This window comes from Rhodofomes roseus (genome assembly GCF_022264815.1).
Source record: "Rhodofomes roseus strain CIRM-BRFM 1785 chromosome Unknown C8Q71scaffold_6, whole genome shotgun sequence".
Lineage (NCBI taxonomy): Eukaryota > Fungi > Basidiomycota > Agaricomycetes > Polyporales > Fomitopsidaceae > Rhodofomes > Rhodofomes roseus.
This window is the reverse complement of record NW_025952962.1, coordinates 1,417,371-1,443,327: the sequence shown is the minus strand read 5'-3', so window position 1 is coordinate 1,443,327 and position 25,957 is coordinate 1,417,371. Positions and strand designations below refer to the sequence as shown.

The following is a 25,957-nucleotide window of genomic DNA, read 5'->3' as shown; positions in this document are numbered from 1 at the left end:
TCGAGAACTCGGGCGCGCAGGGAGTCTGTTAAGGTTACAATGTCTCAGTCGCGTCCTTGTGGTACTCGACTGCTATTGATACACTACCTGTTAAGGTTACAATGTCTGTGATGTACAGAATGAGCGTCCGAGACTTGAGAAATAAGGATACACCTGGCTTACCTCAGTCGCGTCCTTGTGGTACTCGACTGAGGCAGCCCTATCCGAAACGCGTCCGTATGAGTCCGTGTCCGAGTCACGTGTCCGTGTCAACATTAGCGCGCACGTCCCGATCCCTCCTCAACACTCCCCCGGGATCGCGACGCGCATGTAAAGTAGGTGCTTTTGTAAAGTAGGTAAAGACAGAGCCTTCGTGAAAATGTCCGCTGGGTTCTCCGCACCCGGAATATGAATTATCTTCAGTTGCTTACCCCTTATCGCGTCTCGCAGCCAGTGGTACCGGATGTGCAAGTGACGCACTCGCGAGAAGTTCGCCGAGCGAGTTGCGAGGCTTTCTCCCCCAGCGCTATCCATTCGGATGACCACAGGGCGTTCCACGGGCACGTATATTTCGTCCATGAAGTTCGCGATCCAGACTCCGGTTTGCCCGGCGTGCACGGCAGCGATGTACTCGGCCTCGGTTGTCGACAAGGTGACGACTGCCTGTCGGCGCGAACTCCATGAGACTGGCCCACCTGCCATCATGACTACATGTCCATGGGTCGATCGACCGGTGTCCGGGCAGTCGCCTTGCGATGCATCCGAGTAGATTACCGGCTGGAGCCCTGCAGGGTGATTCCCATCGAACGTGATGCCGTAGTCGAGAGATCCTTTGAGGTAACGGAGGACGCGTTTGAGCGCGCGCCAGTGACTGTAGCCTGGGTTCGCCATGAAGCGACTAAGCAGTTGGACTGGGTAGGAAAGGTCCGGTCGCGTTGCCACTGCCAGATACATGACGGCGCCCAACGCTTCGCGGTACGGGATCTTCTCCATTTCGGCTCGCTGTTCTGCGGTCACCGGCTCAGCCTCTTTCGACAGCTTGCAACCCGGCTCGAGCGGCGTGCCCACGGGGTTCGCGTCCTTCATACCGAAGCGATCGAGCACGCGTTCGGCGTACGCGCGCTGGGATAGGCGCATCGTCTTCTGCTCGCGGTCCCGCTCGATCAGGACTCCGAGCATATACTTAAACTCTCCTCCCCCGCTGAGCCGGTACCGCACAGCGAGTTCCGATCGCACGTTCGCCAATCCCGTCTTCGAGTCAGCCGCCTCGCTAATGTCATCAGTGTAGGTGGCTGTGATGGCCAGTCCCTCGTCGTCGAACCTCGCGCGCACACACTCGTCGGACCGCGACCGCGAGAATCCAAGGTCCTGGTAGGTGCCGTCCAAGTCTTTCCACCAGTCGTTCCCGGCCTGCATCAGTCCGTACAAGCCCCGGTTCATCTTGCAGACGTGAGTGGGGAATTCCTTGGACGCATACCCGGCCGGCTGTTCCATATAGATGGTCTCCTCTGGAGACGCATTCAGGTAGGCTTTCTCAACGTCGTCCTGGCCCATCTCCATGTCCCGCACGACTGCTGTAGCGCATACCAGCCTCAGGGATTCGAAGCGGACGACCGAGGCGTGGGTTTCGAGATAGTCGATACCGGGGATCTGCTGGAAGCCCTTGGCGACAAGACGAGCCTTCGGCTTCCACTTGCCGTCGGCTTCACCATCACCTGCGAACTTGCGTGCATAGACCCATTTGTTGCCGATCACGTTCATGCTCGGAGTCCGCGGCACCAGTTCCCAGGCGTCGATCCTCGCCAGTCCGTCGATCTCGCCGTTCATGGAGGGGTTCCAGATTGCCGGCTCACGCTGAGCCTCCTTATACGACTCCGGCGTCTTGCCACCACGGTACCATCGGGTTCCACCATCTTGTCCAGCAGATGTTGCCGCCGTGAACATCGCCAGGTACGCGCCTTCCGGGCTACGGTCACGTCCGAACTCCACCCTCTCGCTCGCCCAGGAGTCCCCTCGGATTCGTGCGGCTTCCTCTCGTTCGTTCGATTCGCGCGACTCGAGTAGCTTCTGACTGGGGGTCGCAACCCGCGCTGACCGTCGTGGCGCCTCGACCTCTGGTATCGGTAACGCCTGTGGTGCTGCTGCTGGCTCCGCTTGCCCTATCTCCCCCACGCCCTGTGCGTCTACTTCCTGCCAGTCGCCTTCCTGAGCTGCGTCATCGACCAGCTCGGCACCGCCCTGCTTCACAACCCCGTCGTCCGTGTCCACCTCGATGGGGGCGTCCTGAGTCAAGGTTCGGTGACCTGGGCCTTCCTCGAATATGACGTTGCGGCTGCGAATAACCCGCCCGGCTGCGGGGTCCCACAGGCGATAGTTGGCGTTCTCAGTGTATCCGACTAGGATACACCGAGTCGACTTCGGGTCGAGCTTCGTCCGCGTCTCGTCAGGAACCTTCGCCCAAGCCACCGAACCGAACGCGCGCAGGTGAGCGACATTCGGTATGCGTCCGTGCCACCGCTCGTACGGGGTGTGTCCCTTCTGGCGTGCTGACGCAGTGAGGTTCTTTACATACGTCGCTGTCCTGTACGCTTCTCCCCATAGACCGACGGGTAGTCCAGCGTCGAAGAGCATGGCTCGCGCGTGATCGCCCAGAGTCCGGTGTCCTCGTTCGGCCACTCCGTCCTGCTGCGGCGTGTAAGGCGTTGTTAGCTCGTGGACGATGCCGTGTTCGCGAGTGTACGACTCCCAAAGCGCGTTCTCGAACTCCGGTCCATTGTCGGTGCGTATGCGACGTAACTTCTTCCCTGTTTGCAGTTCGGCTCTGGCGTGGTAAGCCTTGAATGCCTCGAGAGTCTCTGAAGCTTCCTTGGTCCGAAGGAGTTCGCATTCTTCGTATGAAGACGCGCCGTCGTGTATGGTCATGCCGTGGTAAGCCCCACCCATTGATGGCTCACGCGCTCGTCCCGTCAGGTCGATGTATACTCGTTCTAGGACTTCCTCCTCGACGTTTGAGGAGGTGAACGGTGCTCGAGGGTGCTTGCCTTTGATGCAATCCTCGCACTTTCCTCGCGGCATGCCTCCGACTAGCTGCATGCCAGTGACCACGCCGGACTTGGCCATCTCGATCACGGTGCGCTCGCTCGCGTTGATACGCTCCCATCTGGACTACACCCCGATTCGTGAGGTATCGAGCTCACGCGCGCAGTTCACCGACTTAGGCATTGCTCGACATTGGCCAGCATGCTACGACTACACTAAGAAGACTCTAGCGGAAGTCCCGTCCACCGAAGGGTCCAGTGTTACGACCACGACCTCGGAAACCTCCCCTACGACCGGCTGCGTCTCGAACAGGCTCGCCGACGTTAATGCCTCGCTCGCGCCCTCCCAGTTCGGCGACGCTCGTAGAGAGCGACCCGAGGATCCTACGAATCTCCTGCTGGTCCTCGCTCAGGCGGTGGACGGCGTTAGCCAAGTGATTGAAGTTGTCGGGCAAGCGGCGATACTCCGGCACATACAGTGGGTCGAGTTGGTAGGAGACCGGAGCCAGAGGCTCGTCGATAGCCTCGCGATGCAGGACGGACTCCTCGGACCAGGCGATGGTCGGATAGGGTGCGCCCAACGAGTCGTGAGGCAGCTTGTAGCGCTGGAAGATCTCGTCGAGGTAGTTCATGACCTCGACGACGTCGTTGAAGGAGTACGGCGATGGGACGGAGTTCGGGTCATCGGTGACCGCCTTGCAGTAGGACTCGAAGAGACCGCGCTGGAAAAGCTGGTGAGGATCTATCCCTGGCCGACGAAGGCGACAGAAGACCTACGAGCATCCAACGAACGCAGTTGGCCCACGACAGCCATTCGCCCCGAGATACGGGCAGGAGACGTGGCTCTACGGCGGCCTCACCCTTGATGACTTCGATCAAGCGGTAGTAGCGGGCGATGTGAGCTTCCGCGGTTGGTTCGACGCGTACGTTGGGCATGGTGGTGTTGGGGAAGAATCTGCAAGACAACCTCGGTCGTATGGTCGCGGTGCTACGGCTAGCCAAGTACCGTTCGGGCGGTTGCCCGGGGCTAATCACGTTCAACAGGGCCCGAAGTCTTACGCCATTCTGGCGCATTCTGTGTGTGCTCGCCGGGCAAGTCGATAGCCGGTGTGCTGGCCTCTACGATTGGACAGCGCTCGTATCGTTCGACTCGGATCATTTATATGCACGTGTTTTCCTGTTTGTGTAGGCGTTGTTCTATCCTGTATATACTGCGGGGCGAGCCCCCTCGAATACCAGATACCCTTACCCTCTCAACTTGTCCGTTCGTCGTACGTCCGTCAGCAGTCAGTCCGTACGCGAGAAGTCAGTCAGTACGATCGTCAGTCCGTCAGAGTTCGTCAACGCCCCGAGTGGTGTCTCTACATCTTGTCCTGCCATCGCTTGCCTCGTCTAGTCCCTCGTCTCGTCGTCAGGTCCTCGATTCGTTCGGTTCGTGACCGTGGTCTACTCGTCTCGAAGCGTCCGCTACTTTGTCGTAGAAGCAGATCGGGCCTGTGCGAAGCCTTGCCGACCTCGCTCCTTCCACTATCGACCATCGTACCATCTCGGTACACCCTCCTAGCCACTAGGTCTCGCATATCGTTGCTCGCCCTTCGTCGGGTGTGTTGTGTGTGGCCTTTGTGGTGCTTTCGGTCACATCAGCGTGCCCGAAGCGTCGGTGCCAAGTGTGAACGTCGGTTGCCTTCGCATTGGTGAGGGACGCGAATGCGCTCGCTCCGCCGGAGGTAATACTGCCTGCTGGCACAGCGTCACGCTCGAGCCGCGTCAGCACAACCTCATACAGGTTGTTGGCAGTCAGCTTTCCGACTAGCATTGGCTCCCCTCCCCCGCTTCCAACGATCCTCATCTCTCCGCTCCTGATCTGAATCTCGCCTCCATTGCCGTCAATCCGAGATAGGGAGATGAGGTTGGCTGCGAGGTCGGGGACATGGAGGGCGTTTCGGAACGTCACAATCGAGCGACGACCCTCGATCAGCATCTCTGCGTGGACGCACCCGACACCGATGATCGTGAAATCCGCTCCCCGCTTCGCGCTGCTTCCGGTGTGGGGTTTGAGTGGGAGGTATTCGGAGAAGTAAGCCCGGTCGGTGAAGTAGTGATGACTCGCACCCGAATCCAGATAAGCCCGGATTGTCCCATTGGGCGTAGCCTGGTCGGCGGGAGCAGCGCTCGCTAGTAGGACGTTATGGAAGACGTCGTAGTTGTACGTCGAGGAGCCTGCGGAGGCTGCGGCAGCAGATGGGAGTGAAACTTGGGGAGGTGATGCGGCAGACGCAGCCGTGTTCGCGGCTGGGGTGGTATTTCCTCCAGGATGCGCCAAGTCGGCAGGCGATCCCTTCTTCGGCCGCGGTTGCGACTTCCAGTGTGCGGGCTGTTGTCCCGCCATACCCCCACCCTCGCAGTAGCATCGCTCCTTGGTATGTCCTTTCCACATGCACCAATCGCATATCATGGCTGCCTTCGCTGCGGTCATGAAGGCGGACGTTTTCTGCCCAGCTATCGTGGTCGTTAGCGTATCGCCGAGTGGGTTCTGAGGTCGACCGGATTGTAACATCGCGTTGTCGTGGACCGCGAGGATTGTGAGTATGACTTCCTCGGGGTCGGTTCGGGTAAGGAGTGGTGCCGTGATGTGCTCGTACGTGTTGCCCATCGACTGACAGATGACGATGGCGAAACGCGCGTTAGTGAGCGGGGAACCGATCTCACGACACGCTTTGCGGCGGCGACGCAGTTCCTCGATGTGAGCATGAATGTCGTCTCCAGGGACGTACTTGCAAGCTCTGAGGTATTCGTCCGCGTTCTGTATCGCCAACTCGCTCCTCCTCTCCTTCACAGCCAATAGCGCGCTCCAAAACTCGTGCGCGGTCTTCCCATGAGGTTCGATCCCACAACTCTCGATGTCCATGTTAAGGGTACAGGTCGCCTTTGCCAATAGGTCATCCTTTCGCCATTTTGCGATCGCCTTCGCTTCAGTCGGCGTTGGAGTATCGGCGACTGGTATCGGGGCGGACGTGGTGCCGTCGAGGTGCTCGAGAACCCCCTTTAATTCGGCGATAGTGAGGATCTTGCTCTTCCACTGGATCCAGTTGGATCGCGTGAGGTGAAAGTTCTCGGGTAAGATGAGTACTTTCTCTTTGTCGTCGGCCATGGTGGGTATATGCGCGTTTTCGAAGGATATATGCGTGCGGGAACGTGCAAGTGCGTCGGTCTAGTCGTCAGATGGGTGGTTTTGCCCGAGTTGCGTCGTCGAATGGTACAATGGATTCGGTTAAGCGAACGAGACAGGGCTCATAACCTGTTAAGGTTACAATGTCTCAGTCGCGTCCTTGTGGTACTCGACTGCTATTGATACACTACCTGTTAAGGTTACAATGTCTGTGATGTACAGAATGAGCGTCCGAGACTTGAGAAATAAGGATACACCTGGCTTACCTCAGTCGCGTCCTTGTGGTACTCGACTGAGGCAGCCCTATCCGAAACGCGTCCGTATGAGTCCGTGTCCGAGTCACGTGTCCGTGTCAACATTAGCGCGCACGTCCCGATCCCTCCTCAACAGAGTCGTTCGATGACAGGTTGGATGAAGTCGTCTTGTGAGTCAGCTGAAGGTAGAGGAATGGTAGGGGTAGAGACAAGACAGGCGGTGAAGGCGAGGATGAAACAGGCGATGAAGGTGAGGACGTGAGGACGAGCGCTTCATGCAGAATCACAGCAAAGTGCAAAGTCCATAGCGTCTAGGCGCCTGTGCCAAATGCGGCGTGCCTGCTGCACTTGATAAGATGTGCGGCTTACAAGATCTGATACATTACAGACCGGCCTGTATGTAATGTATCACGCTCAACGTCTCGACTCTAAGTCTAAGTGCTGAACGATGGGACTCTAATACATTCACAGGCTCGTCTCTCATCTATTACTACTCGGTGCGCTGATCAACACTGCAAATTGCGCTGTCATGTATCACGGCCTCGGACGGTTCTGGTCTATTGAAGTTAAGTTGCGAACTGATGTACCGTTATGTATGCACAGACTCGTCGCTCATGTATTGCCGGTTACCATTCAGACAGTGACTTGGACCTGTTCACACGCCGATGTAGTGTAATCGTTGTCAGTAAGCAAAACTTACTAAAGCCTGATGACGTGAAGCGAACACGACTGCATGTCCTCGAGAGTGAGTGCTTAAGTACTGACGCTTGCTTCGCTGTGCTGAGTAGTGCGTCATTCAACGTGCTGTCGCTCGATAATCATACAAAGTGCTCGAGATATATAGAAGTCTGGACCAGTGGCGAGAGCGAGCTGCTGGCGGACCGTTGAGGCGCGAGCCTGATGACGTCAGCATCTTGCGCTCATCTGAGCGAGGCGTAGCCACGCGAATGTGTCCAGATTAGGCCGGGCATCTGCAAGCGGTTCGGTGTTATGTATGACAGAGCTGCTAGCGGACCGTTGAAGCGCAAGTCTGACGTCAGCATCTTGCGCTCATCTGAGCGTCGCATAGCCACGCGAATGCGTCCAAATTAGGCCGGGCTTTTGCGAGTAGCTAACGCTTATGTATAACAGGACTGTCTCTTCATCTATCGAGCCCTATTCCGGCTATGGGCAACCCAATCATTGATCCAAGTGGTATGTATTATAGGACACCTGCTATACATCACAGTGTGCTTGTGATGTATTCCGTGATGTATCGTGCAATGCATTGACAGGCCTGTACTGTACTACAGGCGTGCATGTATCACGACCGTACTGTGACTACAGTCTAGTGATGTATCAATATGACCTCTATGCCTGAAATCGAGCATAGCTGGCTTCAGCGTAATAGCAGTCCTCGAACTCTCAAACATCGCCAGCGCCGCAAAATCCATCGGGTGTGCTTCATATGTAATTTCGTAGCTGCTCCTGATTACTTTCATGTATCTAGGTCAACTTACAACGGACCGAGGACACCCGCCGTCAGTACTTCAGTCACCACCTCCGCCGCTGCCTGCGCCTCGCCCACGTCTGCGCCCTCGCCCGCGTCCGCGTCCGCGACCCCTGGTTGCTTGAAGAGCCAGATAGTTTTCGGAGGTGAGTTGTGTGCTGAAGAGCCCGACACGCGAAGTACTGGCACCAAGCGCAGTACGGAATAGTGATGGTGGCGCGGGCGCAAATGGTGGGGGCGGTGTGGATACAAGCGACAAGGGTGGTGCGGCGGACGCATGCGGCGAGGACGGTACACGTGCGTAGTATGGCGAGGGTGCGTGCGGCGAGGGTGATATGGACGCGGGCAGCGAGAATATGGACGGGTATGGCAAGGGGACGGACGGGTATGGCGAGGGGACGGACGCGTGTGGCGAGGGGACGGACGCGTGTGGCGAGGGGACGGACGCGTGTGGCGAGGGGACGGATGCGTATGGGGAAGGTATGGACGCGTATGGGGAAGGTACGGACGCGTACGGCGAGAGTTCGGACGCGTACAGCGAGGGTACGGACGCGTGCGACGAGGGTACGGATGCGTGTGGCGAGGGGACGGACGCGTGTGGCGAGGGGACGGACGCGTATGGCGAGGGGACGGACGCGTATGGCGAAGGTGTCATTGATGCATAGGGTGAGGGTGATGCGCCGGACGTGTACGGCGAGGGTAACGCGGACGCGTATGGCAAGGGTGACATGGGTGCGTACGGCGATGGTAGCATGGACGCGTGTGGCGAGGGCAGTTGATGCATGACGGGATAAGGCTGTGGAGGAACGGAAAGGCGGGAGTGCTGGGACGAACTCGATGGAGGCGCAGGAGCTCTCAATGAAGCTGGGACTGGGTAGGGAATGGCTTGAGGTGCATTCGCAGGTAGGCTGCTTGGTTGCGACGACTGTAAATTAGAATGGTTAGTCTATAGTGCATATGAATGCTATTGTCTGCGACATACCCCATTGTTAACTGAACGGCGTGCGCGTTTTGGTGGGTGCTGGTCATCGGTCGCATCAGTGGTGTGTTTACGAGAGCCGGCACTCTGGGCTTGGCCCGTCGTTGTGCTTGTGTCGCCGCCGATGCTGTGGCCTGCCTTGGGCTTCGGGATTGACTGAATCTGCAATGACAGCAGTAGGTCCGTCAGCTGGCCTTCGTAACGGTCGCGCCATAACCATGTTTTGAGCATTGTTGCAAGAGCAGGACGCGTCTTGGGCCCTGAAGATGTGAGGCGTTCGATGAGCGAATCACTCAGGATTGCGGTAGCTCCAAACACAGCATGTGGATGGTCATTGTCAAGTTTCTGCTCGCGCCAGCTCTCGAGCGCGGTCTGCGCGTTGGGATCTGGCAGGCCGACTTTTGGCCTAGAAGCTTTCGGCCCCTTTTCTCGTAGTGGTGGGCGTGCGCGATTGAGCAGTGAGCTATCACAAATGTCACAGCAGGGCACGATTGCCGACGCGGTGGCCGCTGAAATGGGCAGTTCAGCATGGCACTCACTGTCTCAATGTCATGCCATGATTGCATACCTTCCGAGAGTGGAGACTCATACATCTCCTGCCATATCTTGCGGCGGCATTGTGTGCTTTGTACAAATGCCAGAAGTCCTTCATCGGCAGCTTCGTGGTCAACAATGGGGTTGTCAGCTGGGTCAAGGACCGTGTCATGGCTGGGGCCGGCGCTACTTCCACGGTCGATGCCATGTCTCTTGGCGTAGTTTTTCGGTGTCTTCTGGCGTGTACTTTTCGGAGGCCCATGGGATTTACGAGCTCGTTGCTTGCCTTTGCTCGTCTTCGGCTCTGGTTCGTCCTGCTCTGCTGGTCTTGTTTGCAGATTGATCGAGTATGCAGATCGCTCTACAAGGAGAATTGCAATACCTGTGCGATTCCGTGCTCGTGCCGCACGACCAGCGCGCTGAATGAAGTTCGACAGAGTGGCTGGGAGCTTCCATTGGACAACACGATCAACGTCGGGCACGTTGCAGCCCTATTCATGATGGCATACTCGTCAGATCGCAGAATTGAACCACGAGGCTAGAAGGGAGGAATATGTACCATGCCAGCAGCATCAGTGCATACGAGAATGCGCACAGGCCCTATCTTGACGTTGTCTGCAGTCACCTGACCACCAGCGTACTCACTATTGTTGCGGAACGCTGCCATGGCATGAGTCCGGTAGTCGGCAGACATCGTAGCATTGAACGGTCGAATGACACCGAGCTCGTAAAGCGCAGGGTTTCGTTGTCGGAGGATACTTCCAAGGTGGTCAATGATGTCGTTACCGGTCTCGATGTTGTCGACATAGAGGTACGTCTTTGGGATGTCGCTTGCTGACTCGATCGTCTCGGGCAGAACGAAGTCAAGGTCAGCGAGCGTGTTCTGAGGATGCTCGCAGGCACGAACGACAATCGAGACGTTAGGTCGATCATTACCGACGTTGATGAACCGGCCGCCAGTCTTTGGAAAGTGAAGCTTGTTATGAAGATCGCGACGGACACGTGCGGTCAGCGTTGCTGTAACAGCAATGATGGGAGTACCGGGAGCAAGGAATGCGCGCACACTTCCCAAGCTCGCATAATGCTTGCGAAAGTCGGCGCCCCAGTGCGAGAGACAATGTGCTTCATCAATGAAGACGCTCAGCACTCGTCGCGTGAACTTGTTGTTGCGAAGCACACGGTTCTTGAATGCGCGTGACTGAAGCATCTCAGGGGAGATCAGGACGATGTGATACTGACCGCGGACGATCTCCTGTGGTACACAGAGATCCAAATTAGTTGTTCCCAGAACCTATGGGGATGTTGTGAGAGTCACAATCACCTCCATGATCTGCTTGTTCTTCGTGAGTGTGTTCTGTCCGTTCACAGCGACCGCGGTTAGGCCAAATTCAGTCTTGAATGTCTCGACCTGTGGAGAGTAATGAGTCCGATATGCTCTGACAACAGAGTGCCAACGTGTCGTCAGATTGGAACGTACCATTTCTTCCTCCAGCGCCAGCAGCGGACAGACCATAATTGTGGTCTTTCCTTCGTTGCCTCGCCAGAGATGCGGTCCCGCTGCAATTGCTGTCTTGCCAGACCCGGTTGGGGCTTGGATGACCGTGTCGACACCTTCAATCTGGGCTTTCACACCTTCAAGTTGGAAGAATCGGGGCTCGCTCTCCCAGCGGAAGCGCTCCTGCATTATCTGAGCGAGCTCCTTGACCTCTTCAGGGGCCAGTTTTCGATGGCGAGGCGGTGGTCGAGGTTTGCTGCCAGTGCGGCGCAACTTGTATGCAAATTTACCTGGTCTGCGAGCCATATTGTGCTGTGTGAAGGTGAGGGGACACAGTGATCGAGAGGAAAAGTGAACACGTTCAAGGCGCCCGTCGAACGTTGGGGCCTTGACGGTCACAAACTCAACGTCGATCACTCTGTCGACCCTTGTTCAATCTCATGTCCATTAACCCTTCGCTCTTCTAAAATGACACCTAATCGCAGACGCAGGGCCAGCTCACTGCCGCCTTCTTCACCACTCACAGACCTGCCATCGGATATCCTCACTCACAATGACCATCCCTTGCCCTCCGTATTCGAAGGACTCTACCAAATCTCCCCCACTCACAGTGAACGCATCATTTCCGACACATCGATGCTCCCCGAGTCCCCTGCGCGCACCGCGGCGGATAGACGGCGCAAGGACAAGGCTGACCGCGACAAGGCAGCGCGCCTGGCAGAGGAAGCCGCTGCAGAAGACGAAGCGGAACGACGCATGGTCGTTTGTGAGCAAGTCCTGGAAATACTCGAGGCGGCTGACGTACCGTTCATTGACCTGCTTCGCATCGTGTCGGACGCTCGCCACAACCGAGGGAAGGAGAGGTACTGGGGTCTGTTCCGGAATACCACTGGTGTCGCAGAGATCCTGGACATGTGGGTCTCCTCTGAGAACAGCCTTACTGGCCGAGAGACTCTCCGCGAGTGGGCCACCGCATACATCGCTCGACTTGTCTCCCGCGAAGGTGATGCAGTCTCCCAGGATGGCTTCCTGCGCACGGAGAAGCGGGCAATTGACGAGCACTTCGCCTTGGACTTCAGCCTCGAATCGCTGGCTGGTGAACTCAGCGAGCTCTGCCCCACGATGATGGTTCTCCTGTCTGAGTTTGGTACCTCTACCCGACAGAAGCGCAGTAACACACGCACGGGAGTGCGACGACACTTGAATGTAAGTGTCTGTGTGCAATTAGTATGGAACATCGATGTTGACACTAGTGTCAGTACCTCACCACAAGTGCTCTGATCTGCCTCAGTGCACGGAGCCAAAAAAACAACTACGCACGCCACATCTTCGGACTGTACGCATATGCCTCAGGAGCAAAACGACAAATGATCGAATTGTTGTCGCACCTTGGACTGTGCAGCAGCTATAACACTCTTGCCGCGAATCTTGGTGACGACCATCTCCCGCACGATGCAACGGGCGGCCCTGCCAGCGACACAGACAGTTCGGACGACGAAGATAGCAATGACGTACCATCTCATCCGCGTCCCACCGCAGACCATCTGACAGCTCAACTTCCCTCACCTCATCAGTCTCAGCCTGCGAGCCCAACGACAGACGTACCCAACCTCCTGCAGACTCAGTCAGTGTCCACGCTCAGAGCCCAGCCACAAGGCGACATACAGCAGGCATCTGCCCTAGTCGACTCTGAGGACGAGATGTGGGAGAAACTGAGTGACATTCGAGCCGAGGATGTTGTCGACGAGGAAGGAAATGACATCCTAGAAGCTTTGGATGCCCTACAAGCTGAGAGGCGAGACAACGCGGTGGACAGTGGGGGAAAGCCTGCGAAGAAGAAGCGCGTTGAAGGGATCCTCAAGCGCCTTTCAGACGCATGTCGACGCGCTGCACGTGCAAACGCGTCATCGCGTCTCGTCGCATTCGTGTACGATAACATCAATATTGTATTTCGCGTGGCCGAGCAAGCGTCCGGCAATAAGGACACCATGGAAAACGGAACATGCGCAACGGCGTTCGAGCTGTTCGGAGCGAGCGAGGACGCCATGCAGACGTCAGACCTCATGGCAGGGATCATCAATGCCGGACCTCTCAGTGTGTCAGACGTGCTCTTCACGCCCGAAGAGAGCCGCGATTTCAAAGCAATCCTCCAGCACACCGTTCTCAATGTCATAGTGACCCATGGTGCCGGTGAACCCATTGCGCGCTTCAAGAAGGACGTTGATACGTTCGGTCCACTTCTCGAGACACGGATCCCTCTGCACCAGACCAAGATCTTCCCTCTGCCCTCAATGAAGATTGATGAATCAACAATAGTGGGAAATGCGGACGTCACAAAGACTGTTCTTGCGGAGCTTGGGCAGGACATGAGTGCAGATGGCTTTGCAGACGTGGTCCGGATCATTGCAGGCGACCAGTTGTCCATTGCTCGCTTGCGTTCACTCATGAAGAATAGGTCAGGTCACGACTCCTTCGCCAACTCGTATCTCTGGGCCGTCATCATGCCGGGATTCTTTCACTACAAGATGGCCACCGTGCACGGCATCATGGAACGTCATTACGGGTACACTACAAGCCATCACAACCCGGGTTCTCTCGCATTCCACAACACCGTCTTGGACCGTAAACCAATTACCATGACCAGCCTTCCGCCATTCCGTGTCTGTCAGGATCTCATCTTCGTCTCACTCTACGCCCGCGTCCTCGTCTGCCTAGAACATGTCAGCTCATGTGAATCCCTCGAAGACTACGTCAAGCATGTGTCGTGGGCAGAGCTCACAGACCATGCAGCCGAGATCGTTGATCGCTATACAAACAGTCGCACAGTGGGCCGCCTACGTACTGCTCGTGCGGCTGCGCTTCGCAACAGTGTACCCGAGCATGGCGGCACGGCGTCGACTGACTCGGAGTGCCCACAGACACCACGTACCCAACCCGCTGCCCCGGGATTGCACCAGCAAAGCGAGCAATCGGCGTCCACTCCTGTCGATACAGTGCCACCAGAGCCCCGCGCCGGCACTATACCATCCTTGCAGACGCAAGGAGCAACAGCCTCAGCTAACATAACTAGTTATAATTGATTATTTAGCCATGAATAACTAGTTAACCTATGACTAATAGTCGACCTCTTGACACTTCAATCTCTCCATAATGGCTGATCCGTCCATAGTAACAAGTATCATTGAGCACTCCAGCAATAATAGTCAACATTAAGTAGTCGTACAAAGGTAGTCAGATATGGGTAGTCAACTGTACATAGTTGGATATAAGTAGTCATACTTAACTAGTCAGACATAGGTAGTCGTACTCAAGTAGTCAGACATAAGTAGTTGTACCCAAGTAGTCAGACATAAGTAGTTGTACATTAGCAGTCAAGCACAATGCGGGAATGCGGGAATGCTGAATGTGTGTGCTATCGTAGATTGTGTGTGCGAGTGACATACCAGGCTCAGGAGCGGGAACCTGTGGGGCACGAGGAGCGCGACATGATCAACCAGATGCAGGACATCACGAGTCAACTCCGGATAGTAGTGCAACGTACGCAAACCAACCTTCGGAAGAAGCAACTGAAAGTGGCTGCGAAGGATGCCTCTACGGTCAACGAGAACCTGCGTTCTAGCGATGTGGAGGAACGCGAGCTGTATGCTCGAAGGGCTGTATTGCACGATCAAGGGCAAGCTTTCATTGAACAACGCGATCGCCGAACACGGCAGTCTGTTGTCGACCGGACCGGACACCACCAAGCTGATGTCCAGCCTGTTTGTAACTTTGCTCCACCTCCACCCCCGCCCGCGCTCCCAGCACCCCCGCCGGCAACATTCCCGAGTGTACGCTGTATGAACGTGCAAGCCAAGCGGGGCGACTTCGACACGTTTTGGAGCTCTACCGACGCTCCGCTGCCACCCCCACGATTTGCAACGCCTCGTCATAGTGTCCTCCCTGAATCTGCGGGACGGTCTTCATCTCCGCTGCCGCCTTCCTCCGCTTTCCCGTCTTCGTCTCCACCGCGTTCATCGCCGGACACAAAATCCTTGCGCAAAGGGGCATTGCAACGCGTCAACGCGAACACCGGCTCCGATACCAGCTCCGGAAAGCGTCGTCGCCGTCCGTCGAGTGACCTAGACGTAGTAGTCGACCTCACGGAAGACTCCGTGCCAGACAACCAGATGCCTGCACCACGCCGGCGTCGCCGTATTCAGTCCGGCGATCTGATTGACCTTACAGAAGACATACACGATGTCTCTGGCGCGGATGTTGCTGGACCGTCCAATGCGGTAGCGCCATCCCGTTCCTCACCCGCGCAACCCTCTCGCAAGCTACAACTGGTATATATCTGGGCGTATGTTGTGGTACGTCGACTTCAGCCTGCATCGTCATCTATACTCATGCGGTTCCACAGGATGGAGCACCACCCGAGAACTTCAGCTTCGACACGAAGGCAAGGACATCCTTCGTGTCAATTTTCACTAGCCGGGGCCTCCGCTTGACCGACCAGATTGGGGTGTGGCTGAGTTGTCGGCGGGAGTGGCAGTACATGTTTGTTGATACTGTAGGTGATCTCCTGTTCTATTTGCACGAAGGTGAGATCCTCGTGTGGTCAACGTGGGGCCTACAAGAGCTCCAAATGCTTAGTGGGATTACAGGTGAGTTCTTCGTCATGTGTGCTTTTTTGTCGCACTGTGCTAACTTTGTGTAGGCTCCAGCACGATTGACGTCCCAAAGTGGCCTTCCCAGAAGAGCCTATGGCGTGCACGAGAGGCCATGGCTGGGCACTACAATCACCTGCGGCTTTCTGGGGAGCTCAACATGACGATGACGATGACCTCTGAAGTGTCGTCGTGAGGTCGAGTCGAGTGTGTTGTCGTTGTAGAAGTCATTCCTTCTTTTGCCGGTGGTGTCAAATTTGGTAGTCTCCTTGTACTCAGCTATGACTAGTCTGTTTCGTAGTCATGCATCTCATAGACCTTTTAGTCAATATCCCATAGTCGAGCAAATTTAGTCAACTGTATCCAGTCAACCGTATCTAGTTGAACGGACTTAGTCATTCAAATCTAGTCGGCCATACCTAGACATCTGAATCTAGTCGACCACATCTAGTCAACGATATCCAGTCATTTATGCCTAGTCAATTGTATCGGTTTGACCATATCTAGTCAAACATAAGTAGTCAATAGTGCCTAGTCGTGGTATCTAGTTTACTGTATCTAGACCATATCTAGTCAAACATAAGTAGTCAATAGTGCCTAGTCGTGGTATCTAGTTTACTGTATCCAGTATACTATAAGGTTACTAGTCTGACTTATAGTCATTGAATGACTAGTTATGTTTGGCTAAATAGTCAATTATAACTAGTATGTTAACTGAAGTGGCTCCAAGGAGACATGGTGTACGAGAACGCCCTTCTGTTCCTGCGGGACGCGCTCGTTTTGCGTGCGCTGACGAACGCAATCAAGATGGGTGTCTCCGGTCGCATAGTCTTGATCCTCAAGGCGTTGGCGCTGATCTACCGTGGTTCCGGACGCACGAAATATGCTCAGGAAGTTCTATTCCTAATCCATAACATGACTCACATATGGCCAGAAGAACTGCGGTACGTCTGCGAGCCTCATCTTGCTGTTGCTCAACAACTGACGAGCTGCCGTACTTTGGTATCAGCAAAATTGTCCTGAACAATTGGCTTGTCAATCCGACCGGCAAGCCGAATGCCTGGGTCGAAGTCGACCTCATGCAGGAGCATGAGAACTTCTGGATCAAAGTAGGCGTTCCCGAGAGCTATCAGTCACGGAAAAGCAGACTACTGACCAACAAATGTGATAGACAATCTACCGAGCACACGGGAGCAACGGGTCATGGGAATGGCTCGCCATGATATCGCCGTGCATCGACATCCTGCGCCGCCTGTCCACGCAGATGAACGCGTCCCTAGGCGCGAAGCTGGGATCAAAGCATACGAGTCCCAGTATACAGAAGGACATCACCGTGCTAATGAGCTCCCTGCATCACCACCGAGTTTACGAACTCCATCCTGGCCGCGCGATTGATGATGACAAGCCCATTGTGCCCGACGCGCTGACGTACGGGCTCGAACTCCTTGAAGGGCCGCTCGAGGACTTCAACCACACGTTCACCAAGCTGCAAGCACGCTGTCGATCAACGCCTCTTGTAGGCGCGAGGTACCCAGGCATCCGCACGACCGTCGAGTCCACCACGACGGTTGTTCCGGCCGCGAGCTCCAGTGAGCCGCAAACAGTTGCGGTCAATACAGCGCCAACCAGCGAGGGCCACGCAGAGGGCGCGTCAGAGCAGCTGGCGGACAGGCAAAGCGGCGCGGTGATAGAACGAAGCGAAGATCGCGAAGGAGACGGTTCCGACGAGGACTCAGATGACGATGAAGAGGATGACCTTCAGCCGCAAACCATGTTCTCACTCGATACGCCGGGCGACGTGGCGCTTGATCCCGATCGTGTGGACAACTTTGAGTTTGGACTATGATACCGTATAATTTCTGTAACTACTGTCTCCGTGCAGACGACGTGAGGCACTTGCAATGTTCACGAGTGCTCATAGCACGGTATGCTCGATTTCTCTAAGTCCCGTTTCCCACGGGGGTACTCAGGTAAAGGGCGCCCAAATGGACCAGCCGTTCTGGCGAACGTGAGGAGTGCCACGACTGAGTTTGAATTTCTCCTCGCCAGAACGGCTGGGAACGAGCCTAGTTCAACGTTCAACCCTGTTCAACCGTTTGACGCACCGGATGACGTCGCCGTGTCCTGAACAGGAAGTTCAGCGTGCTCGGCGGGCAGCCGGCGCACAGGCACAGCGTCACCACTCCCTGGTCCAACCTTCTTATCGCGCCTTATTAACCATCTTCGGTGCGTATCGTGCGCATTAATCCCGCTCACGACCACGACTCCCGCACATCGCTATCGGCACTATACACGCCCATGACATTTCTGTCCAGCCGCCGCCCGGCCACCGCCGCCGGCGCACCCCTCGACGCCACACTGAACGCGAATCCGATGGCGCAGAACGCCCTCGCCGGGGCCAGCGCGGGCTACTCCGGCACAGGCATCGCCGGAGGCAGCATGAACCCTATGGACTACGCCGCGGGAGGCGCGAACCCCATGAACTATGCAGGCGGTGCGAATGCTGCGAACCCGTATGGAGCAGGAGGAAACTATGGAGGAGGATACGGACGGCAATATGGAGGAGGTGGATACGGAGGAGGTGGATACGGAGGAGGTGGATATGGAGGAGGTGGATATGGAGGAGGAGGTGGATACGGAGGAGGCGATTATGGAGGCGCCGGATACGGGGGAAGACGAAGAAGAGCGTACTCGACAAGCTATGCGAGCGCACCCGGGGCTGTCGGTCCTGGAGGAATGGGAGGAGGTATGGGCGGAATGGGTGGAGGGGGCATGGGCGGAGGCATGGGCGGAGGCGGAATGGGTGGGGGAGGCATGGGCGGAGGCATGCCCGCCCCCATCGTTATCCAGCCTACACAGGGAGCAGGCTTCGGTGGTGCCTACCAGCCCGGCTTCGGCGCCGGGAACGCCGCCATGGGCGGGGCACAGGCGTACGGAGGCGCACTTGGCGGAACACCTTACGGGGGCGCGATGATGGGTACCCCCGCGGTCGGCGCCGGCGGGCTCCCTGGAGCAGGGATGGCGGGATACCCCATGGGCGCTGCTGGCTATGGCGCAGGCGTCCCTGGCTACGGTGCAGCTGGCTACGGCGCTGGCGGGGGCGCGTACGGCGGAGGCGGCGGGTACCCTGGGTACGCGGGGCAGTACGGCGGCATGAACCAGACGAACATCCCACCCGGGAGCACTGTGCTCATTCGCGAGCGAGCGTCGCCCCGGAGGAGACCAAGACACCGGAGGGCGAGGAGCTACGATTCGTATTGAGGGCGAACGCGCAAAGTTGCAGTCTGATCAGGCGAAGAAGGACGGATCCGGATGGAATGGATATAAAGGAAACTTGGCCGGATCTATGGACCATCTAACATACTTATACGTATCTTGCTCACCGCATACCCTACTAAAGCATACACCTAATCATGTACAAGCTATACCATACCATGCATACTATCAGTCTCGTTCAAGTTCATCAAGAACTCACTTTCGATCGCATTCGCGGCGCGCGAGTGTAGGCCGTCCTGGACAAGAACCTCGTCGTAGCTTGGAGCTAATGGGGCGCTCATCTGCCAGTGTTTCATGGTGCATACCGAGTCCCACTTCAGAACAGGTCATCAGAGCGACGCGGACCTTGTGAACGCCAAAGCTTTGAGATTCCATACCGTACAGCATCAATATACATAGCACTACAATCAACGTACAACGGATAGTCCTAGATAACGCAAAACGCGAGGTGAATACTGGTCTATGCCAAAGCACCCTGTGGATAGCGAGCATGTTCAGCGCGAGCCATTTGCGTGGAAAGCAGACCGCGTACCATTGGGTCCCAAAGAGGGAGGAGCGTCCTCTCGCCGCTCTCGTACACCTTCACGAGCTCCTTCGGTGCAAGCGCCTTCGGGACGACGACCTGGTACACGAACCTACACGCCCCGCCGCATCAGCGTCCACCACACGGCGCACACACGAAGCCGAATACGCACTGCTCGAACCACGCGTCGGTCATGAGGTAGTACCCCTTGTCGCCGCTCGCGTCGCCCCACGAGTTCTCGATCTTGTACCGGAGCGGCTTGCCCGCGGCGTCGAGGTGCACGCCCGAGATGACCATCGCGTGCGTCATCGCGGACTCGCCCGTGCGCAGCCTGTCGGCCTTGCTCATCCCGAGCTTGATGTCGAACGCGTTCTGCACGGTTCGGCTGGGTAAGCACGCGGGAGCTCTCGGGGTGCATGGGGGGCCTAGCGTACCTCGTAGTCGAAGAGGTTGAGGTCCATGATGCCGTCCTGGCGCTCGAGGAACTTGCCCACGTCGCAGCCGAAGAAGACGGGCTGGCCGGCCTTGATCAGCTTGACGACCGCGGTCTTGAGGTCGTCGATCTCCGTGTTCACGTCTGAGGGGTCAGTCGCTGTCAGGATGCGCGCGCTCGGAGAGCAAAGGTGGTTGGCGCTACGTACAGAGTACGTCACGACCACCCCACAGGTTGCCGAGCTTGTCGACCGAGTAGAGCTTGCCGAACTCATTGCGCGGGTCGTGGATGAGCGAGAAGGAGTCGGACGGCTGCAAAGTACGCCAAGAGTGAGCCGCTGCTTATCTCCCTTCCACGGACCACACGCACCGCATACTTGTCGTACGCGAACGTCTTGTAGAACTCGCTCGGCGTACCCTCCCAGTGGCCAGCCTTGCCGTCCTTGTCGTAGTAGTCCCACACGAACTTGTCGTTCGCGCGCGGCGGGACACCCAGCGTCGCGGTCATGATCGTGTACACCTCCTTCATGAGCTCCTCCTTCTTCGCGCGCAGCGTGCTCAGGACCGCCGCGTCGGAGAGCGAGGAGTCCGCGCGCAGCGACGCGTGGAGCGAGCGCAGGATCAGGGAGTGCTCCCGGAGCTTCGTCTTCAGCAGGGTGTTGAGCGGGCTGGAGGCGGAGGAGTGCTGCGACTCGGGGTAGACCGCTTGTGGGACGACGCCGTAGTTCTATGCGACGGGTAAGAGGGTGCCGGGAAGGGCGAAGTGCTGGGAACGTACCTCGAGCACGTTGACGACCATGTCCCACTGGCCACCGTCGCTGATGAGATCCTGCGAAGTATGGGAAACGATGCGTTCGTCGACGGGGAGGCCCGCGTGCTGGATCGACAACTCCAGGAAGTAGTTGCACTTGTTCAGCTTGTCGTAGAAGAACAAGTACGACTATTGAGGGACATCTGGTCAATGACATAAGACACGTAGGGCCGCTTTCCACTCGCCTGCGAGAGCTGGAAGTTGTCGACGTTCAGCTTCTTCATGACGTTGTAGCGCAAGACATTCGTCGTCGCGAACAGCCAGCACCGGCCAGACGACTTCTGGTTGGTGACGGGGCCGGTCTTGAAGTCGAGCTGGGTGTTGAAGACGTGTGCATCAGCGACCTTCGCCGTCCGGCTGAGCAGCGCGCTCTGGATCTCCGAGTTGTGCAGGACGGTGCGGGTCAGCTGGAGCTTGGGCTGCGACGAGACCTGCTCCTCCCACGAGTCGAGGTTCGCAAGCGATAGCGAGCCGTCCTCCGAGGTTGCTGCGCGGAGATGGAGAGAGGAGAGCGAGGCAGCGACGCGGTCCACCGCCGCACGCTTCTCGTCGTGCACCTCGGCGGGGGCGGGGGCGGGGGCAGGCTTGGACGGCTGGGCACCCATGCTGGCAATGTTGCGGAACAGGAGACAGCGACATGATCCCGGTCGTCAGGCTTATATATGCTCTTCGCGCGGAATGGCGTCGAGATAGCGGCAGTGCGGCAAAGTGCTCGGGACTCTCGCAGTCACGATGTCTCGAGACTCACAGACGGCCAGATAAAGCGGTGTTCCCCCATTGGCTTGTGCACCCCCGACGGAGTGCATACGCTCGATATAGGTGCCCCTGATTACGATGTGGGTATCGTCCCGCGAGGCTCGGTGCCTGGGGCACTGAGAGACCTTGAAGTTGCAGCCTGAGCTCGAGCATGACTCGAGTCCGAGGTCTATGCGACAGTGCGCGTAACGGTACGGTGTCTGGTGCGGTACGCGCGCGCGACCACAATATATTCAATATATTATTCAATATATATACTTGGCGCCATCATGGCCATGCAATGCCGTCGCAATCACCAGTCGTGCGCGCGCATGGCTAGCGCTGCTTCCGGTGCGTCAAGATTCTTCAAAGACAGCATGCAGACAAACAGGGCAGCAGAGAGTCGGATGCGGTAGTCAGCTTGCATGCATAGCCCAACCTGCAAGCTTCAAGTCGATGTGGAGGAAAGATTGATTTCTAAGCTGTGCAGCAGCCTGCTGCACGGAGACTCCGCGCGAGAGGTCAGTCGGAGCGCTGATGTCGGGCAGGACTTCTTCTATGTAGCCGCGCTCACCCACCCTCGAATCCTCGACTATTCTTCATCTGCAAGCAGCCTGACAGCGACTGTTCCACGACCAGGTGTTCAGCTGACCCAACCGTCGAGCGTGTCTCGCGATGTCCGATGGCGGGCAGCCAGACCCGGAGGAAGCAGCCCAGACACCCACTCCTGGGACGTTCGCAACAGCTCATTCTCCGACTCTAGATGAGTTGCTTTCGCCCGTGGAAGCGACAGGCCACTTCCCCATTCGCGACTCTGTCGCAGCCTCCGACGTGGCGGATGACGAGAATCGCTTCTCCACCGTTGCCCTCAGCAGCGCCCGCCAGAGCTTCGAGTCTGCACGGATATCCCTCCGTTCCGACGAGGGCAAGGAACATGACGACCGTAGGGATACAATCGCATTCAACTCGGCGGAAGCGACCACGCCGCTCGTGAAGCACGCCAAATCGCCGTCCGCGACGACCGTCCTCTCGGCGCACAATGTACCCTACATGTCTCGGCTGGACCAGGAAGAGGAGAATGGTGGAGATGAGGCAGCCTCGAAGAGGAGTAGTGCATCGAGCCAGAAGGTGCAAGAGGATTTTGCGCGCAAGCAGCGGGATCTGCAGCAGCAGGAGCGTCAAGAAGAAGAGAATTCAGTGGATTGGGGTGAGCTTGCTGTGTGTTTATCTAGTTCGCCGTCTGAGGACACGCATGGCTGTGGCAGACTTCTGGGGTAATGTTGTGTCGGGTGAGTTGATCTGCCTGCTCCCAAATTATTTGCCGTATAACCAGGGTCAAGCTGCTAGATTACCAGAAGTTCGCCTCTGAGCACCCCGAGGAGCTCGCTGCAGCCATTGGCCATGGTATCCCGAAGACCATACGGGGGATGATGTGGCAATTAATGTAGTGCGCCTTCGTTGGCGGTCTGTTACCTCTGTCCTCGCCACTCACGCGTACGCAGGACTGCATCCAAAGACTCGGAGCTTGAAAACACATATGTTCGTCTCTTGAAGGAGACGAGCCCGCACGAAAAGGCTATCACTCGAGACCTTGGAAGGTAGCATGCTCTAGCACAATGTATCATCATATATCAATCTGACACGATGCACACAGAACATTCCCGCACCATGCATTCTTCACTGACGGTCGTGGCATCGGTCAGGAGAACCTCTTCAATGTACTAAAGGCATATTCACTGTACGTCAGCAATCCCGTATCTCAGCTTACTTGGCTCATGTTCTGTAGGTACGATACGCAAGTTGGCTATTGCCAAGGGCTGCCTTTCGTAGCCGCTGTACTCCTCTTGCATGTGTGTGCGCCGCATTGTCCTCTCCTTGTTGGTCGCTCAACCCCACGCAGATGCCAGATGAGGAGGCGTTCTGTCTACTAGTCAGGCTCATGTATTCTTACGACTTGAGAGGGCATTTCTTGCCTGAGATGCCTAAACTGCAGTTGCGCCTCGTGAGTCCACCGAACGGAGCGTAGTCATCACCCTACTGAATGCTCTCCCAATTAGTTCCAGGTGACTACATCAGCTTCGTCCTCACGTCCTGTCTAATCGGTAATCAGTTCGAGAAACTCATTGAGGAAATGGCACCGGTGCTGCACTTCCATTTCTTAAGGCAGAACATCAAGTCAAGTATGTACGCATCGCAGTGGTTCTTGACGATGTTCAGCTATCGGTACGAGATGCGGCCCACTATATGCGAACTGATATCTGACTTCGCGCAGCTTCCCCATGGACGTCGTCTTCCGAATATTCGACAACGTATTCGCAAGCGGCATCGAAGCGCTCTTCTCGTTCAGCCTTGTTCTGCTATTGAGGAACGAGGAAGCACTGCTTGAGCACAAATTCGACCAGCTCGTATCATTCCTCAACGTGAAGGTTTTCGACATATACAAGGTACGTCGTCCTGCTTTGCATGAGTGCCGCCGTAACACATGCTTTCTTCAGATAGATCCACCGACTGAAGATGCCGAGTCGAACAAGGAGAAGAGGGACGCGAAATACGACGTCGATCGATTCGTGGAAGATGCGTTTGGGCTGAAAATTAGCTCGTTCATGTTGGACTCGTACGCGGAGGAGTACGAGGAACTGGTCCGGACGCGAAATCAACATGCTATAGAGATGGACGCGTTACGCAACAGCAATCGGAATCTATCCGCACAAGTGTAAGTCCCCATGTTCATCCGTAGTCTTACAGTTTGATGATATGCTGTGCAGTAAGCAAATGGAGTCCAGTCTCGCGCAGTTGAATACGGAGCACTGCGACTTGCTGGTGAGTGCCCAGCTTGGCTTGCCTTGACAGACATCTCAGCGGATGTGTCAGACTGAGCTTGTGAAAGCGCGCCTGAAACACGAAGAGCTCGAGTCCGAGCTCGTTCGGTATAAATTGCTGTACGCCACCAGTACCTCTGAAACCTTAGGTCGGTGTCTGACTGAGTGCCAGGTATGCCGAGGCCATGCATCAAAGCGAAGACGCCATGTCGTCGCATCGAATATCCCTCGCCATGAGCAAGAGAAGTAGCTCAAATGGCGGCTGACTCTCCACCCGTCCGATCGTTAGGTAATGTTCGCCATGTTTTGTACTCGCAATCATCATTCCCGTATCTTGCTGTAACACTGGAAGTCTGTACTCTGCATCTGTTAACTAAATCATATTAGACGAATTATTGGGCTGCAGATAACGCTTCCTCGCTACGTGAGATTCGGGGACAAGGTAGGTGAACTCATTTGTGTTAGCTGATATCGCCTGCAGGTTGTCGCATCGTATATGCCTTGTATACGATACACTGTGTACACGCACAGCACCTCCATGTATATCCAACGCTCAACAATAATGCAGCTGCGTCTCGGGTCCATTACAACCTCAGAGGTGCGTCCGCGCCATGTAGTAACGTACGGGCTGAGAAACCAGAGTGTCAGCAGTGGCGCAGGACGACACTGAGCATGCATACTTCACCTGCCACAGGCCAATACTCAGATGAATCGTGCCTGTACGGAAGGCTGCCATTCCTCGAGGATTACCCGGATGTCTTCATCGTGCACCTCGACGCGGTTCGGGTGCGACTGCGTGAAGGAAGCAGAGACGCTTCGCAGGGCCCTCAGTCCAGGGCCAGCCAACCGGGATCATGATACAGGATCCCCGTGGTACAAGTGGCGACGTCACTCTCCAGCTCGGCGTATCTCCGTAATGCCTTCGGCCGGACGTAGCCAGCACTCCAGTGTTGTGCATGCTTCAGAGCGGCAGACAAGAGGATGCTCTCCGTAAGCCACATCCGCGAGAAGCAGGTGTATCCACCGAAGGTATGTCCATGTACGGCCTCCAACAAAGACACGATATCGTCCAAGGATGGTCCGTTCTCGACAGGCTGGTCTGGCGCTGCAATGCGGCCGAGCCCTTTGGAGTATCCGCGCAGGTCGTCGTGGTCGTCCGAAAGAGCCACGAGTTGGCTTCCGTTTGGGAAGGGATCCTCATCGAAGTCGATGCGCAAGTACGTCCATGGATGATGCTCTGGAGGGTAAGTGCGGAAGTCGACACTGATCATCAGAAATTGATGCGTTATCTTCCCAGATATGCGAGGCGTGAAGAGCGGAGTTGTCTGGTCACAGAGGTGGAAGCTCTCCAGTGCAACTACTGGGCTAGCGCGGATAGAGGCAGAGGAGTTATGCACCGCATGTGCGAAGTCGGTAAGTAGGCATGGTTCATCCTGAGCGATGTGGAGCCGTTGGGCGAGGGAGGAATGCATGTTCCTGCTGAGTGATGCAAGGACGACGATCGATGGTGTGCTCCTTGACACCGTCAGTCCAACCTGATGTCCTCCGTGCTGCGGCTGAAATAATACGACTATTCTTATAAGCATGGAACGGCGATTTTGTCTCATCCCGCGTGACTGGCACAACAGTAATCCTACATTATCAGCGCACGCTGACCCCATGTACGGAGCATGATGCTTCGTAGCTTCTTGAGTTGATATGCCACGGACCATATGGCATGTGCATATTAAGCCAGAGTCTTCGCTCTCACCAGCTACGTTGAATGAAAACAGCATGGA

At 56.4% G+C, this 25,957-nt stretch overlaps 7 protein-coding genes across 7 annotated transcripts; 3 read left to right on the top strand and 4 right to left on the bottom strand.

Annotated features, from left to right (window-relative positions):
* Positions 1–3,244: 3,244 nt before the first annotated feature.
* On the bottom strand, positions 3,245–3,953 carry C8Q71DRAFT_856073 (uncharacterized protein; the record flags this gene model as incomplete). Its single annotated transcript, XM_047927252.1, has 2 exons — positions 3,245–3,739; positions 3,795–3,953. The coding sequence occupies 2 exons, from the start codon at positions 3,951–3,953 to the stop codon at positions 3,245–3,247; spliced, it is 654 nt and encodes a 217-aa protein (XP_047781214.1).
* A 4,940-nt stretch (positions 3,954–8,893) lies between these two features.
* C8Q71DRAFT_703880 (P-loop containing nucleoside triphosphate hydrolase protein) lies at positions 8,894–11,243 on the bottom strand (the record flags this gene model as incomplete). Its single annotated transcript, XM_047920345.1, has 6 exons — positions 8,894–9,417; positions 9,477–9,933; positions 10,002–10,042; positions 10,088–10,691; positions 10,764–10,850; positions 10,920–11,243. The coding sequence occupies 6 exons, from the start codon at positions 11,241–11,243 to the stop codon at positions 8,894–8,896; spliced, it is 2,037 nt and encodes a 678-aa protein (XP_047781213.1).
* Positions 11,244–16,390: 5,147 nt separating this feature from the next.
* C8Q71DRAFT_704175 (uncharacterized protein) lies at positions 16,391–17,429 on the top strand (the record flags this gene model as incomplete). Its single annotated transcript, XM_047920364.1, has 3 exons — positions 16,391–16,527; positions 16,593–16,698; positions 16,755–17,429. 3 exons carry the CDS (start codon positions 16,391–16,393, stop codon positions 17,427–17,429), a joined length of 918 nt encoding a protein of 305 aa, XP_047781212.1.
* Positions 17,430–17,881: 452 nt separating this feature from the next.
* Positions 17,882–18,844, top strand: C8Q71DRAFT_722371 (uncharacterized protein; the record flags this gene model as incomplete). The annotated part of the gene is made up of 1 exon (XM_047921521.1): positions 17,882–18,844. One exon carries the CDS (start codon positions 17,882–17,884, stop codon positions 18,842–18,844), a length of 963 nt encoding a protein of 320 aa, XP_047781211.1.
* Positions 18,845–18,949: 105 nt separating this feature from the next.
* Positions 18,950–21,571, bottom strand: C8Q71DRAFT_895245 (peptidase C1B bleomycin hydrolase). The gene is made up of 8 exons (XM_047928729.1): positions 20,781–21,571; positions 20,593–20,754; positions 20,185–20,541; positions 20,024–20,126; positions 19,817–19,959; positions 19,555–19,754; positions 19,392–19,494; positions 18,950–19,334 (listed from the first exon to the last, which is right to left on the bottom strand). The coding sequence occupies exons 1-8, from the start codon at positions 21,228–21,230 to the stop codon at positions 19,320–19,322; spliced, it is 1,533 nt and encodes a 510-aa protein (XP_047781210.1). The 5' UTR covers positions 21,231–21,571; the 3' UTR covers positions 18,950–19,319.
* On the top strand, positions 21,548–24,579 carry C8Q71DRAFT_749577 (rab-GTPase-TBC domain-containing protein). The gene is made up of 14 exons (XM_047923210.1): positions 21,548–22,567; positions 22,626–22,649; positions 22,708–22,804; positions 22,863–22,958; positions 23,015–23,098; positions 23,147–23,210; positions 23,261–23,362; positions 23,418–23,423; positions 23,471–23,583; positions 23,633–23,804; positions 23,856–24,073; positions 24,126–24,180; positions 24,232–24,299; positions 24,352–24,579. Exons 1-14 carry the CDS (start codon positions 22,036–22,038, stop codon positions 24,443–24,445), a joined length of 1,725 nt encoding a protein of 574 aa, XP_047781209.1. The 5' UTR covers positions 21,548–22,035; the 3' UTR covers positions 24,446–24,579.
* On the bottom strand, positions 24,580–25,835 carry C8Q71DRAFT_749573 (uncharacterized protein). The gene has a single exon (XM_047923209.1). The coding sequence runs from the start codon at positions 25,784–25,786 to the stop codon at positions 25,007–25,009; it is 780 nt and encodes a 259-aa protein (XP_047781208.1). The 5' UTR covers positions 25,787–25,835; the 3' UTR covers positions 24,580–25,006.
* Positions 25,836–25,957: the final 122 nt, after the last annotated feature.

Coding starts and splice junctions, on each gene's coding strand:
- C8Q71DRAFT_749577 (XM_047923210.1), top strand. CDS start 22,036: ATGTCCGATGGCGGGCAGCCAGACCCGGAGGAAGCAGCCCAGACACCC. Junction 22,650..22,707: donor CTGGGGTAATGTTGTGTCGG/GTGAGTTGATCT, acceptor TCAAGCTGCTAG/ATTACCAGAAGTTCGCCTCT. Junction 22,959..23,014: donor ATCACTCGAGACCTTGGAAG/GTAGCATGCTCT, acceptor CGATGCACACAG/AACATTCCCGCACCATGCAT.
- C8Q71DRAFT_749573 (XM_047923209.1), bottom strand. CDS start 25,786: ATGAGACAAAATCGCCGTTCCATGCTTATAAGAATAGTCGTATTATTT.
- C8Q71DRAFT_895245 (XM_047928729.1), bottom strand. CDS start 21,230: ATGGGTGCCCAGCCGTCCAAGCCTGCCCCCGCCCCCGCCCCCGCCGAG. Junction 20,542..20,592: donor TGGTCGTCAACGTGCTCGAG/GTACGTTCCCAG, acceptor CCCGTCGCATAG/AACTACGGCGTCGTCCCACA. Junction 19,495..19,554: donor ACCGACGCGTGGTTCGAGCA/GTGCGTATTCGG, acceptor CGGGGCGTGTAG/GTTCGTGTACCAGGTCGTCG.